Source organism: Pieris napi, chromosome 13, assembly GCF_905475465.1.
Source record: "Pieris napi chromosome 13, ilPieNapi1.2, whole genome shotgun sequence".
Lineage (NCBI taxonomy): Eukaryota > Metazoa > Arthropoda > Insecta > Lepidoptera > Pieridae > Pieris > Pieris napi.
This window is the reverse complement of record NC_062246.1, coordinates 1,972,404-1,988,484: the sequence shown is the minus strand read 5'-3', so window position 1 is coordinate 1,988,484 and position 16,081 is coordinate 1,972,404. Positions and strand designations below refer to the sequence as shown.

The window sequence follows — 16,081 nt, the reverse complement described above, 5'->3', positions numbered from 1 at the left end:
ATCAATTGGTATATATAATAGGTACTTTTTAGTAATAGGAAGTAGAATAAAACAACTTGTTTTTAGTACTTAAAAAACTAAAATTTGGTTCTTTTATTAAATAAAATATCATTAAAATTCGGTACCTATTTATTTTAAAATACCGGAGAACTAAAACTTCAAACAATTGTTAATTTCTTTTGGCAAATTATACTTTACCCCATAAGAAAGTCGTCTAAACGGACCACAAGACGATAAAACTCGTACAAAGTGCTGACACTGGCAAAACATTCTGATCACCACCAATTACCAGTGTACACTCCACAAAATCTCATCTTACATCCTTATCTTACATGTTTATAGCCAGTGAGTGTGTTTCGTTCACACATTTCTACAAATGGAGCTTAATCATTTAAAATCCGAAGGTAAAAGGACCAAAATCAAAAGCTTCTTCACCCGAAAGTCTTCCTTTTTCAAATTATCTTACGAATCATATTTGAATGAGTTCAAACATCGAAGGAGTTGCTTAGAAAAGAGGTTCTATATGTGGATAACAAGGTGTAATTTGATAGTTCAGCTCAAATGGATATAATCTTGTAGACTACAGCAGGATATTACACTAGCTATTGTAATAAAGCTTATGTTCGCTTGACAGCGATCGAGCATTAATAAAATAAAATTACACAACGTCTACACCCCGCCCGTATGGGCGTGTCGGTATCTATAGCTCACAGCGAGTACATCACAACGATGTCGCAGTGAACAGACGTGTGTTCCATTTTTGAATTTTTATTTTCGTTGTGCCAGTGACAACAAAGTGACATAAAGAAAACTATTCAAATATAGAAACTCTTTAGTGTGTGCAATGGATTCCGAAACGAAACGGAAGCCGCCAAAATCATTTTCCATAGATTCTATAATTGGAACAGATAGAAAATCGCCAGAAATCGACATAGAAAATAATATTTCTGATTTATCAAGGCATTCAGACGAGGATGACAGAAGTGATCGAATGAGGTTTTATTTCAATGGACCTTTTTTACCGCAAAATGTGAATTTTCCTTTCTTACTCGGGTACCAGGAGCCGTGGTTGAGGATGTTTGGAAGACAACAAGAAAGAGATGAGAAGAGAGACAGTCCAGTTAGTGTTGGGAGTGAAGAAAGTGATGGTGCTGATGACAATACACAGGGTGAGTTTGTTTTCGACTTCCAAAACTTAAATAGGATATTTATACCTGGTACATAAATAAATTAATGACGTACATAATCAATAATATTAATAAAATATTATTATCAATTATTATTAAGTGCATTTTGGTGTCGGTTTCCTTTTTTACGAATTTTTTAATATTCCTTCCGTCCGAATTTCGCCAGCCTGGATTTCATGTATTTTGGTAGGTAATGTTTTTGCGACCTCTTCCAGAACTATTGTTATATTTCTGTCAATTTATATAAAACCATCATACCTTTCTTACCTTCCTTAGCAATCACCATAGCTACTGGTGAAAATCTTACAAAAATCTGTTTTGTAGCTTAAAGTTGATCGCTTTCATACAAACAGATACGGTCCGCGGACTTCACTGTACCTAATATATTGTTAGGTTTTTTCACAACCTAGAATTTGATTAAATCAAAGTGCGTTTTTATAAAATATCTCAACTATTATTTTCTATCGAAACAGTCAAGTCCTTGGGTACGCAGATCAATTTTAGCCAGGTCTACCCATAAAATCGATGAAAATTTAATATATTATAATAAATAATATAAAGCAGTGTTGGTCGAAGTGGAAGTGGCTCTAGCGTACTAATCTCATCCTTGAAGTCTGAATGACTGTGCATTAATTGACTTTCTATGTGCGCGTCTCACACTCGGCTATGGTGAGGGAGACCATCGTGAGGAAACAAAAAAAATCTATGACATGTGTCAGACAGAAGATTACCAACTTGTCTATGAAACGGATGCCAGTTCTTCTCTTCCGTTCTACGCCCTTGATTTGAGAACTGGCACTAAATGTAAAATAAGAAGCATTAATATGTATTTCTTTACTGACAAGTCATAAGTGTACAATGTGTTACCCATATGGTTAAATGATTTTTGAATTTTGATGCAATTGAGGCCCAAAACCCATTTAGGATTGTAGCGTCACTGGATATTATTATTAATATATATAATAGGCGAAATAGAACTAATTTGAGTGTACGACCAACAAGGCTCCAAAAGATAAACCACTCCTTATATGGAAATTGTATCCGTTTTTACAACGAACTCCCAAGCGAAATAAGAGAATTATCACTGAATAAATTCAAAGCCTTCGTTAAACGTAAATTAATTAATAAAGCTTTTTATAAATTTGACGAATATTTAAATGATCCTAATTCTTGGGATTGATTTGCTCCAGTTCAAACAATTTGTATGACAATACTTGGCGATTAAAAAGAGTGGCGGAAAGTTTCTTGCCAGTTCTTCTTACCCGCTCTACGCCCTTGACTTGCGAACTGGTAGTAAATGTAAATTTACAATTAATTTAACTTGACAATTCATAAGTGTATTTGTTTATCTACATGAATAAAGATATTTTGAGTTTGAATAATAATTGTTTAAAAATTTAAATCATCACAGTTTACTTATAACATATTTTTTATTTTTTAGTTTAGAAATGACACAATTATATGACAACTAATCCCCATACTAGGGACATCCCTGTGGGTGACCAAATAATACGTACGTAGTAGAAGTGAAGCCTTCAAAAATTTTGGTTTCAAGATTATGAGACGAATATAATTTGAATTTTAAATATAATATCAATTATTAATTTTGATGAAAACTACAATGATTAAAAAAGTTTTTATAATTAATAATATGTAAATTAGACTTTCTTTCACATATTAAATAACAGATTAATTTACTTCAATTATAAAATTAGACGAAATTTATCAATTTATTTCCATATCATATATAAAAACTTTTTTTGTGATAACTTCTTGCTACACTAATTTAAAATTTATACACTGTATAATAGGTAGATAGGAAGCTATCACATTTTCTCCCACGTTAAATCTTATTTCTGTCTCTTTTCCTGTCGCTTTTCCGTTTCATCAACTTTCAAATCACAACGATTGTAAAGATTTTTTCACATCAATATTTTGAGATATTTGTGACCCAGCTGGCGTGTTTTGTAGTGGTATCTAATATAAGTTGTAACATGTCCCCTTTCGCACATTTTATAGAAACTAAACAACACAATTTAGTAACATAAAACGAACCAACCCGATTTGTCACCGTGGTAGACTAGACAACCCTCCAGGGAAAACAATTCTATTGTAAGAGCAGCAAACAAAATCTATTCTAACAGAGATGGGCGAATGACATCATCAAAACGGCTGGTGGATGCAGTTTGCCCATGTCAGAGTTCTTTGGAGGGGTTCTTACTATCTTCCTACTAAACTAGTTAGAAAATAGATATGACAGATAAAATTCTTCTTCTCTCTTCTTTTAGTGCCTCTCCATTACTGGAGGTTGTCCGTTAGTATCTTGAAGCGTGTCTTGTCCTGTGCCAGATGCAGCAACTCCGCAGTTGCAATACCTGTCCATTCTCTAACGTTGCGAAGCCATGATTTCTTCCTTCTACCAACACGCCGTTTATCCTGGATTTTACCCAGATACAGATAAAATTGGTGTAAATTATTTTCTTAAAAATTATAATATTTTCTTTAATTTTTTAAAAATTATATATTTATTTATTTATTTATTTATTAACAGCTCAATGGCCAAACTTAGACTAAAAACAATAAAATACAATTAAGATTTACAAAATTTACAGTACAGGGTAGCATTACCCTCTTATCCCCCCATAAGCTTCCCAAACAGGTCGCTCTCCGGTGAAGAGTCGAGAAACCCATTAAGCAGTGAGAGTAACCGGGGAATGGGCGCTTGTTGTCGCTGGACAGTGCGAGCCGAACGCACAGCGAAAAGGTTATGTTTCCGGCAGCGGCAATATTTGTCCGGAACGTATAGCCTCATAATCTCTCCCAGCAAGTATGCGCTTTCCGTTTCATTCTTAATTACACTCAATCCAAACCTGACCACCGAAAAATCCCTACGAAGCTCTAATGAATTATACCCTAACACCCCCATCAAGAACTTAGTAGGGTAGAGGTAAGGAAAGAAATTGTATCTTCTTTTATACAGATTTCAGGAACTTCTTTTGAACTCGTTCAATCATATCCCCATAATACCTTTCATAAGGGGACCATATGACGCAGCTGGTTTCGAGAATTGGCCTTACTAATGATGAATATAGCACCCTAGTGGCAGTGTCCGTCAGACCAACCGAATTTCGCAGGACAAACCCTAATCTCCTAAAAGCAGCATCCGTAATCGTCCGAATATGCTCCGCAAATGAAAGATCGGGCACAAACAGGACACCCAAGTCGCGGACTCTGTCTACGCGCCTTATAACTTTCGATCCTATGCTATAGTCTAGTATAGTATGTTTTACTCGAGGAAAGACTCTTATATACGTATTAGAGCCGTTTATTTTCGTATTATTTTAGTATGATTTTCCGCCTGCTCTGCGGCCGCCAAAGCTTTTTTGCTTGTTATTTTTTTAATATTTTTATTACAGAATAATAAAATCTAAATCATGGTATATTTGAAAACCTCTGTTTGTGTATGTAACAATAGCAGTTTTGTTAGGAGTGCGACAAATGCATAAATTGTAAATACTGTATATTTGATGGTTGTGTTTAGGTTTTATTAATGATTTAAAAATATGAAAATCTAAATATTTTAAACTGTAAACTTATGAACTTCAATAAGAAAATCAACTGTAAATATACACAGAAATATTGTAAGTAGGTACCTACTCTTACAATATTCTTAACCTACTACTAATAATAATTAAATAAGGAAAAAAAGAAAATTTATTTAATATAAATGCTTGAAATTTACTCCTTCTATTATTAAGAGAGTTTTTAAATCGCAAAAGTTTTTGATTTACAGAATCGAACTTTTCGTCACATTATAATTATTTGAATGTGATCTTGTGTTCAAGGTATTTATTAGTTAACAAATTAATATTTATTGAGTAAACCCATCTTTCATCATAATCAAATCAAATTCATACAGGTAACACAATGTACATTTAAGAACGTTGAAAATAAATATATATTAAACACTACTAATTTTACATTTACTGCCAGTTCCCAAATCAAGGGCGTAGAATGGAAAATAAGAACTTACAATTAACTCTCCGCCACTCTTTTTAATTGCCAAGTTTTTTGTTTATAAAAATAATAATTTGTTAATAAAAATAAATACGCAGTGGTGCTAAAACAGGTCTTTATGTTTTATATACTATGTATAATGGCTCGACCGATTCTCATAAATTTTTTATGCACATTCAGTAAGTCTGAGAATCGGCTACTATCTATCTTTCAAACCCCTAATTTTTATTTTTATTTTTTACATAATTTTTTTTGTTTTTATGATACAACATACAAAAATACACACAACCCTTAATTTTCACCCCTCTAAGATCAACCCCTATTTTTTATTTGTTATTTAATTAAAACTTAGAAAAATCTCTGTATAAAATCGTAGAGAAAAATTCACAGACAATCCTAGAAAGGTTTCATTCCAGAAAACTGAACAGTCTCTGTGGTAGCATAGCAAAATGTTCCATGTTGGTATGTACTAAAAAGGTAGGCTAAGTAAAATCACATTAAGGAGAAACGAAGTTCGCGGGGGCTGCTAGTAGTAAAATAAAAATAATTGTAAAAACCAGTAGCACTACAACCATTAGGGTCTCCGCGTCATTGATTTTTCTTAATAGGCAAGTTTTTAGACTTTTTGGGAATTAAGATATGACGGTTTCCTTACGATTTTTTGTGAGTGTTAAATGTCTATATAGAAAGTCCATTGGTGCACAGCCAGAGTTAGTAAAATTAAAAAAGACATGAGTAATTAACTTAGGTTTTAATAAATATATATGTAGTACAAAGACCGAAATATACTTAGTTTATAAATATTTTAAAAATCTGTGGCGCTACAACCTTTTTAGGTCTGGGCCGCTGATTTCTGTATCTGGTTCATGATCATTTGTAACTCTAATAGACAGGTGACCAGCCGAAAGAAATTCCATTGGTGCACAGCCGGGGTTCGAACCTACGACCTCAGCCACGGTTGAGAGTTGAAGCCCCTAGGCCTACAATGCTTTTGAGCCGTGTAAAACTGCCGTATTTATAAATCTTTGAAATTATATTTGCATTCATTGTTCTCTTGGATTTTCACCTTAGAATTATATCTATACAGTCAAGTAAAAATCAAACACTTACAAATTTAACGCCTAACTTCACGCTTACTCTAAACAGATCAATACAATTGGGGAAAAATCGTAAATTCACAATTATCTATGCCTTGTTGAAATTAATCCGTCACGCCACTAGAGTGCATCTGCGCTGTGAAATTGTTTGAATGAAATTCGGAAGGTTGGCGGCAACGCGAGATGACAGCTGTCAATTTACAAAGGGCAAAGGGCATGACAGAATTGGATTGTCTGTGACAAAAATAATTGCTGTGTTCCATATACTTGTTTAGAACATTTTCTTCTTTAATAGAAGTTTTAAATTAGAGGTCGTATGGGACAGTTTGTAGACATTTCTATGTCTCTATCACTTGGAAGCTGTGAAAATTTATCCTGGCATTGCCGATGGAGTCACGAAAGTTGAAGTTAAAGAATAGTAAACTCTAGTTTGAAAACAGCACAAGAAGATTTATACTTATAAACAAACAAAAAATATGTACCTATAGGTATATAAATTACGAGCGGATCCGACAGATTTTGTCCTGTACACAGTACACACGTCTTACATACAAACAAAATCTAATATTGTAAATCATTCTCGACTCTACTTGAACACATAAAAAAATTCATAAAATCTGTCCAGCCGTTTAGGAGTTTAGAATTCACATGAATTCAGTGACATACACAGAGTAGATTTATATAGAACTAGCATACCGGCCAAGCGTTGCTGTGGCTAAGGTTTTTGTTATATTACATAGTAGTAAAGGGAAACGGTAGAAGAACACCAGTCATGGGGTTATGCCATAAAATTTTAGCTTATGTGAAACGTTGGTACTTTCAACACAGCGCCATCTGTTAGAATTGTGACTATCAAATAATAAACAAATATTTTGCAATAAAATAATATTGCGGGTATAAATTAAGATGTAAGCTATCCTATCTTTTAAGTTAGATCAAACTGCACACGATTTGCAAATTTGATTGAAATCGGTCAAGTAGTTTAGGAGTCCATAGCGGACAAACAACGTGACGCGTAATATATATATTAATATGATAAAAAAGATATAACTGTATAATTTGTTTCTTTCTAACTCTTGAACTGCTGAACTGGATTGGTTAAAATTTGAAAAATTGGTAAATACCACTTTTAATATTGTTGTGGTTGTGGAGTGGTTGCCTGGAAGACATCGCTCGAAAGTGATAAGGCCGCCACTAGCGCTTTTTTTATTTAATTATTTTATATATATATAAATATATAAAAAATAAAAATAAATATTCTTATTTTTATAATAATAATCAAATTAATATCACGAACCGCAAAAGTATAGTAAAGACAGCGTCAGATTTTTACAGAAATCTATACTCCAACCCAGCTATCGCAGGAAACGAACAATGCAACAACTACAGAACGACCATATACCCTCCAAACTTAGAACCAGATATATTACAAAGTGAAGTCAGGAAAGCTATATTAAGCCAAAAGTCAGATAAGGCACCAGGTCCAGACAAGATCAACTGGTGCCCATTATGACAAAAATCTTTAACGACATCCTAACATCAGAACAGATTCCTGAACAATGGCAAACCTCGCACATAATTCTTATATACAAAAAAGGCTCAAAGGAAGACTTATCCAACTATAGACCAATAAGCCTGATGTCAAACATATATAAGGTTTTCTTTAAGATATTACCAGATCGATTAAACACCACATTAGACGAGAGCCAACCAATGGAACAGGCTGGATTTAGGAAAAACTTCGCAACGATAGATCATATACACACAGTCAAACAAATCATAGAAAAATACAGTGAATATAACAAAACAGTGTATATGGCTTTTATAGATTACACCAAAGCTTTTGACAGCATCAAACATGAAGTGATATGGGAAAGCTTAGAAAACCAAGGAGTATCCGGGGCCTATATAAACATCATAAAACAAATATATGCTAACTGCAATGCAAGAATACAAATGGAAACACTCGGAAAGACATTTAAAATCGAAAGAGGTGTCAGACAAGGGGACCCATTATCTCCAAAGCTATTTTCTGCTGTGCTCGAAAACATATTCCGAAAACTAGAATGGAATGAATTTGGACTAAATATTGATGGGAGAAAACTACATCATCTTCGATTTGCAGACGACATTGTATTGTTCGAAGAGAACCCTCATAAACTTGAAGAAATGATACAAGACTTAAACAAAGAAAGTGAGAAAGTAGGCCTGGAAATGAACACAAGCAAAACAAAGCTACTATCAAATTCAATCCCATACGAAATAAAAATTAATAATCAACCTCTAGAATATGTGGAAGAGTACATTTATCTGGGGCAAATTATCTCTCTAACTGATATAACCACCAAAGAGATCAAAAGAAGAATAGCAAATGGATGGAAAAGATATTGGTCACTGAGGGAAATCATGAAAACAACAGATTTCAGCAAGAAAATAAAGAGAAAAGTCTTTAACACATGTTTCCTACCCTGCCTTACCTATGGCTGCGAAACTTGGGCACTATCTAACCAGCACAGGGATATGATATCACACTGCCAAAGAGCCATGGAAAGAAGCATGCTGAGCATAAGAAAATTAGATAAACAAATAAACGCAGACATAAGAGCTAGAACAGGTGTGACAGACATTCTCACTAAAGTCGGCCACTGACGATACGTCCATTTAGTAGACTTCCTTTTGGATGCACTCCAAATGGAAATTTATCGAGATACGGTACCATTCACAATACTTCCATTTGGATGCATGGCGTCACTTCGAACTTTGCAATCGTACAGAACGGAAATAAATAATACTATGGATAACAATACTTTACTGGTGGCAGCAGTTGTGTGTATTTTATTAAAAAGACAAAAAAAACCTAAGAGAAAGTGGATGAAGGATTGGTTGAAACAAAGAAATCTTTTTATTTATTTTATAATATAAATATATTTATTTAAAAATAGAAATACTTTTATATTTTTCTATTACTTCCAACATAAAGTCACGCGCGGACAAAGACATAATAAAAAGAAAATTATAACGCTTGACAAATACACAGCACATGCACCACCATCGACATCAAAACATAAACTGAAACAAAAACCTCAAAAAAATGGACGTCGTTTCGCCCATTCACGGACAATTCGGACTGCATCCATATGGCGTGGCGCACGTTTCTGCCATTGACGGACGGCCACGGATGACGTCCATTTGGCCTGGACGCATGGATTTCAATCCTTTTGGAAATCCAGAGCTGGCTGACGTCCATCCAAATGGAATACTTTTTTACCATTCATGGGACGATTTTGGACGACGACTACTCCATTCGGATTAATGGACGTATCGTCAGTGGCCGCTTTAAGATTGACCAAATGAAATGGAGATGGACGGGTCATATGCTACGGAGCCCTCATGAAAAATGGAGCAAAATAGTGACGGAATGGTACCCTAGAGACGGAAAACGAAGAAGAGGTCGACCACGCAAGAGATGGGAGGACGAACTGAAACTAACAGCAGGCTACAACTGGAGAAGAGTCGCAAAAGATAGAGAACAGTGGAAAGGGTTAGAGGAGGCCTTTGCCAAGAGGCAAACCGAACTCCGAGATATACTGGAGTGAAAATATATTAAAGTTTAGATATATAAAGTGACAGAGTTTCGGAATCTAAAGGCTATATTATTATTATTATTATTATAAAAATAAATATTATATAAAATATATTTTATTCAAATAAAAATTATTTGCAATTACTTTCTTCTCATATCACCTAATTGAATACTTATTCAAAATATTTACAAGTACCAACCTAAACATTTCTGGAGAGTAAGCTTAGTGGTTAGGGGTGCGATTTATATAACTCTGAGATTGTGCTTTCGAACAAAGACTATATTGCAACGGGATTTTTCTATGTATGTGCGTTTCTATCAATTAATGCTCATACACTGAAAGAAAACATCGATTATAATAAAATATAGCAAACTTACACTAACAAAACAAAAAATTTACTCATAATAAATTATAGATTTGTATAACAGTTATAAATTCACCAAAATGCCCGCCCTTAACTTCCTTTCTACGTATTTATTATGTGTCTAGAACAAAAATTACCAAAATTTTTAATAATTGAATAAAGATTCGATAAAGAAAATCAGCAGCAGTTAATAAATTGTCTATGCCACTGTCAACCAGCCACAACGTTAGTATTGTAATTCGTTATTGACATACGTGCCACTCGTCACGATCCAGTGATGTACGTTGATCAATATCGTCTCAAATACACACATTAACAGTTCACGAACGATTTAACTTCGCCGCTCTTCGAATCGTCATTCAATACAATTTCAAATTCAGAACGCGTATTGGCGGGAACTTTATGCGTTTTAAAAGTTCTCGAAATCTATGGACCCTGTTCCATTTCAAATAAGAGTCACAACAGATTATAATCGCTATCGAACTTGTGGATAAATTTTATTTAGATCTGTGGCTTTATATTAAAGCAAATAGAGTTGTTTTTTGCTGTTACTGGGTTATTTTTTACAATTCATTTGGCGCGTCAATAACTGTCAATGGTTGTCGCAGCCTAAGATTTAAACCGTGAATAAACGCATTTATTTGCAAGGATCTTTATGTCTCACTTCATGGAAATTGCACATTGGATAGAATACGAAATTTTCATTTTGGCACTTTAAGCTATTCTTAGAATTAAGGTTCTGGTTACTTCGACCGAAGTTGTTTATGAATTCATCAGTCTGCATGGTTAGTTCCATTAGATAATTGCATGTTAATTAGTGCATTTAATTAAAAAAAAGTTCGTCTAGATTTTAGTTGAAAGCATGGAAATTCTAATTATAGTTATATATAATACTAGTAGACTCGGCCAAGCGTTGCTGTGGCTAAGATTTTTGTTATATTACATAGTAGGAAACTATTCAATAGAAACGGCAGGAGAACACCAATCCACCATGCTTTTTTGGTGGTTATGCCATTAAATTGTAGCTTATGTGAAACGTTGGTAATTATTTTGATAAGGATCAATACCTAGGTACGAATAAAGAGCCTTTTCTAGGTGTGGTATTTTAATAAAAAATTAATAATAAAAGGACGCTTATTGCGACGTATCTATAAAATATAGAGACATGCTGTCGCGACATTTTTTATAGATAGTGATGTGTCCTGAAAAATTGTAATACATATTAATTTGGTTCTATCATTAATAGTTTTCGCAGCGCACACGATTGTAGGCAGTTTCTTGTTTATTTTTTTACACCTTGGGTTAGATTATTCAAGTTTTAGTAAGCATCCCAAATTTTTTTGAAAATGAAACATAGCCTATGTCACCTCGGGAATAGTGTAGCTTGCCAACGGTGAAAGAATTTTTGAAATCGGTCCAGTAGTTTCGGAGCCTATTCATTTCAAACAAACAAAAAATCAAACCTTTCCTCTTTATAATACTAGTATAGATATTTTATTCTTCACTTGCTTTGTGGCTGGGTGGTAGTGGCATAGAAAATGAAAGGTTAGGTGGGTGCTCTCAAAATATTATTCTGGATTTATAAAAAAAATTGTAATCGTAATAAATTCGTTAGTAATTTTCAATTACCTGCTTCAAAGAAAACTATGTGTATAGGAGAATTTATATAAGGAATTGGATATGCATCTAAAATGCATTCCTAAAATATTTAATTTTAATTCATGCGATGCAAGTAACAACTCCCTTAAAAGTAGTAAATATAATGAAATGTTTAATAAATAAATAAAACCAAATTTTTTCATTTCAAATTAACACGTACTAACCATCTTCTTTTATTAACTGAGCACATCCAAACCTTATTAAATTGTCTAAATTGTGATGTGTCAACTTCAACTTTCACAGTTTTTTACTTTAGAGCATTTATAAGAAAATTCTCTTCTGAAAGAAACAAAATTAATTTCCGCCCTCACTGGCCGACAAGCCTAGGGCGTGGCGCTGACGCCTGCCCATCACTTTTTATCGGCCATTTGATGAGACCAAATGCTGACTGCGCGTTTTGTGTTTTTTATCTTTCCCTTAGACCACAGATATTTCCTCTGAAAATAAGAAAGTCATAAATTTTTTATCGAATACTCTATATATATCTTAATATATATAAATTACGTGTCACGTTGTTTGTCCGCTATGGACTCCTAAACTACCCAACCCATATCAATCAAATTTGCACACCGTGTGTAGTTTGATCCAACTTAAAAGATAGGATAGCTTACATCACAATTTAACCCGCAATATTATTTTATTGCAAAATATTTGTTTATTATTTGATAGTCACAATTGTAACAGATGGCGCGCGCGCTGTGTTGAAAGTACCTACCAACGTTTCACATAAACTACAATTTAATGGCATAACCACCAAAAAAGCATGGTGGTCGCCATGACTGGTGTTTTCCTACCGTTTCGTTACTACTATGTAATATAATAAAAACCTCAGCCACAGCAACGCTTGGCCGGTCTGCTAATAGGTATATACATATATATATATATATATATCCCCGGCTGTGCACCAATGGACTTTCTATGTGCGAATTTAGCATTCGCTCGAACGGTGAAGGTAAACATCGTGAGGAAACCAGCTTGCCTTAGACCCTAAAGTCGATGGCGTGTATCAGACACAGGCTGATCATGAAACATATACAGAAATCAGCGGCCCAGACCTAAAAAGGTTTTAGTGCCACTAATTATTTTTTTATTTTTAAGATATTGATAAAAATTAAATACTAAGTACCGAAATAGTCTTTGTACTACTTGACTTAATGTCCTATAACTCCTAGATGGGGCGAAGGGCTACAGTGAGTCTCCGTTTGGTTTTGAGCCACGTACTTCACCTCGCTCCACGTCTTTCCAGCTCTTGTACTTTGTACTTCATATATTAAAACCTTTGACAAATAAAAAGAAGGGTACGAAAGAGTACTTTAGTTAAGAGTGCAATTAATTTGATTAAGTTTATTTTTCCAAATTTTTATTGGAAATTTCCTCTTCTTTCAGAATCTTTTTTTAAAATTTCTTAAATATGAATAGTTTATTAAATATTGGCAAAAAACGAAATGGCATTTTTTTTTCATCTTTGATTGTTTATAACTTTTGCAATTTTTTATGTGCGAATACACGCTTTTGGCACATTTTTCTAGACGTCATTCCGGATCCAATGAGCTATCGCACATAATTTTAAGAGCAGTATCTCTATTTTGTACCATTTTCAACTTGTCGACTAGACTAATAAGCTATATGAACACTAGTTTAAATCATGAAATATAGCGAGTGTTTTACCCATGAGCCATGGACACTGCTAATTGTAAAAAGACCATAATTACCAATTTTTTTTCATATATTATGTCTAACTGAATTTTCTATTTCAGGAAACGAATCAGAAATCGACACAGAAGATCCAGACACACCAAGAGAGAACAAAGCAAGAAGAAGACGGACAGCTTTCACGTCAGAACAGCTCTTGGAGTTGGAGAGGGAGTTCCATGCGAAGAAGTATCTCTCTCTCACGGAGAGGTCACAGATCGCGTCAGCACTTAAATTAAGCGAAGTTCAAGTGAGTGTTTTTGTTTTCAACTATGCTATATGAGTGTCTATGGGCGGCGGTATCGGCAGGTGAGCCTCCTGCCGGTTTGGCACCTGTTCTATTTAAAAAATGAGAGGATTATTAATTACAAACTAGCAAGGTAAGGTCATAGGCAAACAGTTGAAACTAAAACGTCATTAATAATGCACCATATTACGGTAAAATATATTAATTTTTTCATTACTGTTAGTAATTAAATTACAAGAGCTTGATTAAAAGTAGACAAGCGAGCAAGTAACTAAAGAATAGTTAATTTAATTTTTAGGTTAGTATTAAAGTTAAATATTTTAAACAAATAAACAAGGCCAATGAGGTCCCGTCGGAGTTTAAGGTCTCAAAATAGTCTAAAGGATCCTCTTTTGTTATAGACCACGTACTTGCTGATAAGGAATAAAATATTGTGATGAAAGCGGTCTAAGAACGATTTTAAGAAATTAAGATTGACTAAGAATACAGATCCAGATATATTCTGTGGCCAAGACCAAGAGTTATAGCGTCTCTGTTTTTTTTTCTGAAGAGCGCTGTAAAAATACCTAGTATAAATTTAAAAACAATTTTTGTTGTATTTTTTTAAAGTACCTATTAAAAATCCATTGACTTTATAATATGATTTTCAATTTAGCGTTTATTAACCCTATGTCCAGATAAAACTGGCAAAAAGTTGCGTAATGTTAGTTTTTTAAAGTTCCCACTAAAATTACGGAACTTTACCCTTAACGCAGATAATATTGTCTATAGATTATTATTACTGTAGCTGTACGATTAGTACGTGCCTCCCTTTATAAATACATTGTCTTTACAGGTAAAAATATGGTTCCAAAATCGCCGCGCGAAATGGAAACGCGTCAAAGCGGGGCTCGCATCCGGCAGTCACGGGAAAACGGCGACAAAAATTGTCGTACCAATACCGGTGCACGTCAATCGCTTCGCCGTAAGAACACAGCATCATCAAATGGAGAAGCAGAATCTACAGTTTAGGCTGGACAGGACGCAGCCACTACCAGGGAACCTCCTCCAGTCGCAGACCTCGGCATTTTTAAGCGCGGCAAAAATCGATAGACAAGATCGTAGCATTTATGACGCGCGGTTGGCAGCACTGAATCCGCCGGCCATTAGGCATTTTCAAAATGGCCAACATAGTTAGGTTGTAGTTAGGAATTAGATTTGTATGCATTTGCCTATTGTAAAATAAATTGTGTGATAATTTATGTTGTTCTTTTATTTAACTCATTTATGACAAATTTTTGTGTAAAATGGCTTAATAATCAGATTGGTAATCTATTACGCATTAATTTAGGTACAAATAATTTAACAAAACCTAGCCATAGAACCCAAAGCGAAAGTTCTGAGTTAGTATTAATATATAAATAAGAAAGAAAGTAATATAGGTTAATGTTATTAGCAACATAATTGCCGCAGATGTTTCTGAAACTATACCTACCTAAAATAATTTAAAAAATCGGTGGCGATACAGCCTTTTTTGTCAATCTAATAGGCATGTAGGTGATCAACCTTCTGTGCCTGAAACACGTAGTTTGGATATAATGCAAGCCGGCTTCCTCACGATGTTTTCCTTCACCGTTCGAGCGAATTTTAAATAAACATAGAAAGAAAGTCCCTTGAAACACGCATAAGCACTTCTCAACGTCATCTTTCCAACGATATCTAGACTGCCTTGCGATTCCGTAACTAACTTTTCGAAAACTCACAGCGGTTTTCGCAGCGGCGGTCGCGCTCAAATCAGTCGTGAAGCAATCATTTACCATTTGGCATTCTGATAAACAATAAACTACAAGCTCGATCCTTATCAGCCTGCGCTGCCGCTGCCAAAGCCGCTGTGAGAGTTCGAAGAGTGAGTTACAGAATCGCAAGGCTGGTCGCTCTGGTTCTCCAAAGATGACCAGTGAACCGAGGCTTGTTCCGTTATTGATCCACTGTTAAAACTAGAAGTTTATATAAATTCCCACAAATCTCTTGCCGGTAAGACCACACAAGTTTCCAATAATACAAATTGCCTAATTCCCTATCGATTTTACAATATATCGTGTCACTTAACTGGCTGTGTCACCCAACTCCGCCCATAAATGAGGCCATTTATTGCACATCTGCTGTTACGAATTATAAAAGCTATTTGGGAGCTTATGAGAATGTACGAATAATTTGTAAAATGTAATTAACAAATACTTTAGAAGCAAACATAC

General features: G+C 34.4%; 1 protein-coding gene across 1 annotated transcript; it reads left to right on the top strand.

The window, feature by feature from the left end:
* Positions 1-715: 715 nt before the first annotated feature.
* LOC125055543 (homeobox protein unplugged-like) lies at positions 716-15,088 on the top strand. The gene is made up of 3 exons (XM_047658005.1): positions 716-1,169; positions 13,666-13,850; positions 14,683-15,088. Exons 1-3 carry the CDS (start codon positions 845-847, stop codon positions 15,022-15,024), a joined length of 852 nt encoding a protein of 283 aa, XP_047513961.1. The 5' UTR covers positions 716-844; the 3' UTR covers positions 15,025-15,088.
* The last annotated feature ends 993 nt before the right edge of the window (positions 15,089-16,081 follow it).

Coding starts and splice junctions, on each gene's coding strand:
- LOC125055543 (XM_047658005.1), top strand. CDS start 845: ATGGATTCCGAAACGAAACGGAAGCCGCCAAAATCATTTTCCATAGAT. Junction 1,170..13,665: donor TGCTGATGACAATACACAGG/GTGAGTTTGTTT, acceptor TTTCTATTTCAG/GAAACGAATCAGAAATCGAC. Junction 13,851..14,682: donor TTAAATTAAGCGAAGTTCAA/GTGAGTGTTTTT, acceptor TTGTCTTTACAG/GTAAAAATATGGTTCCAAAA.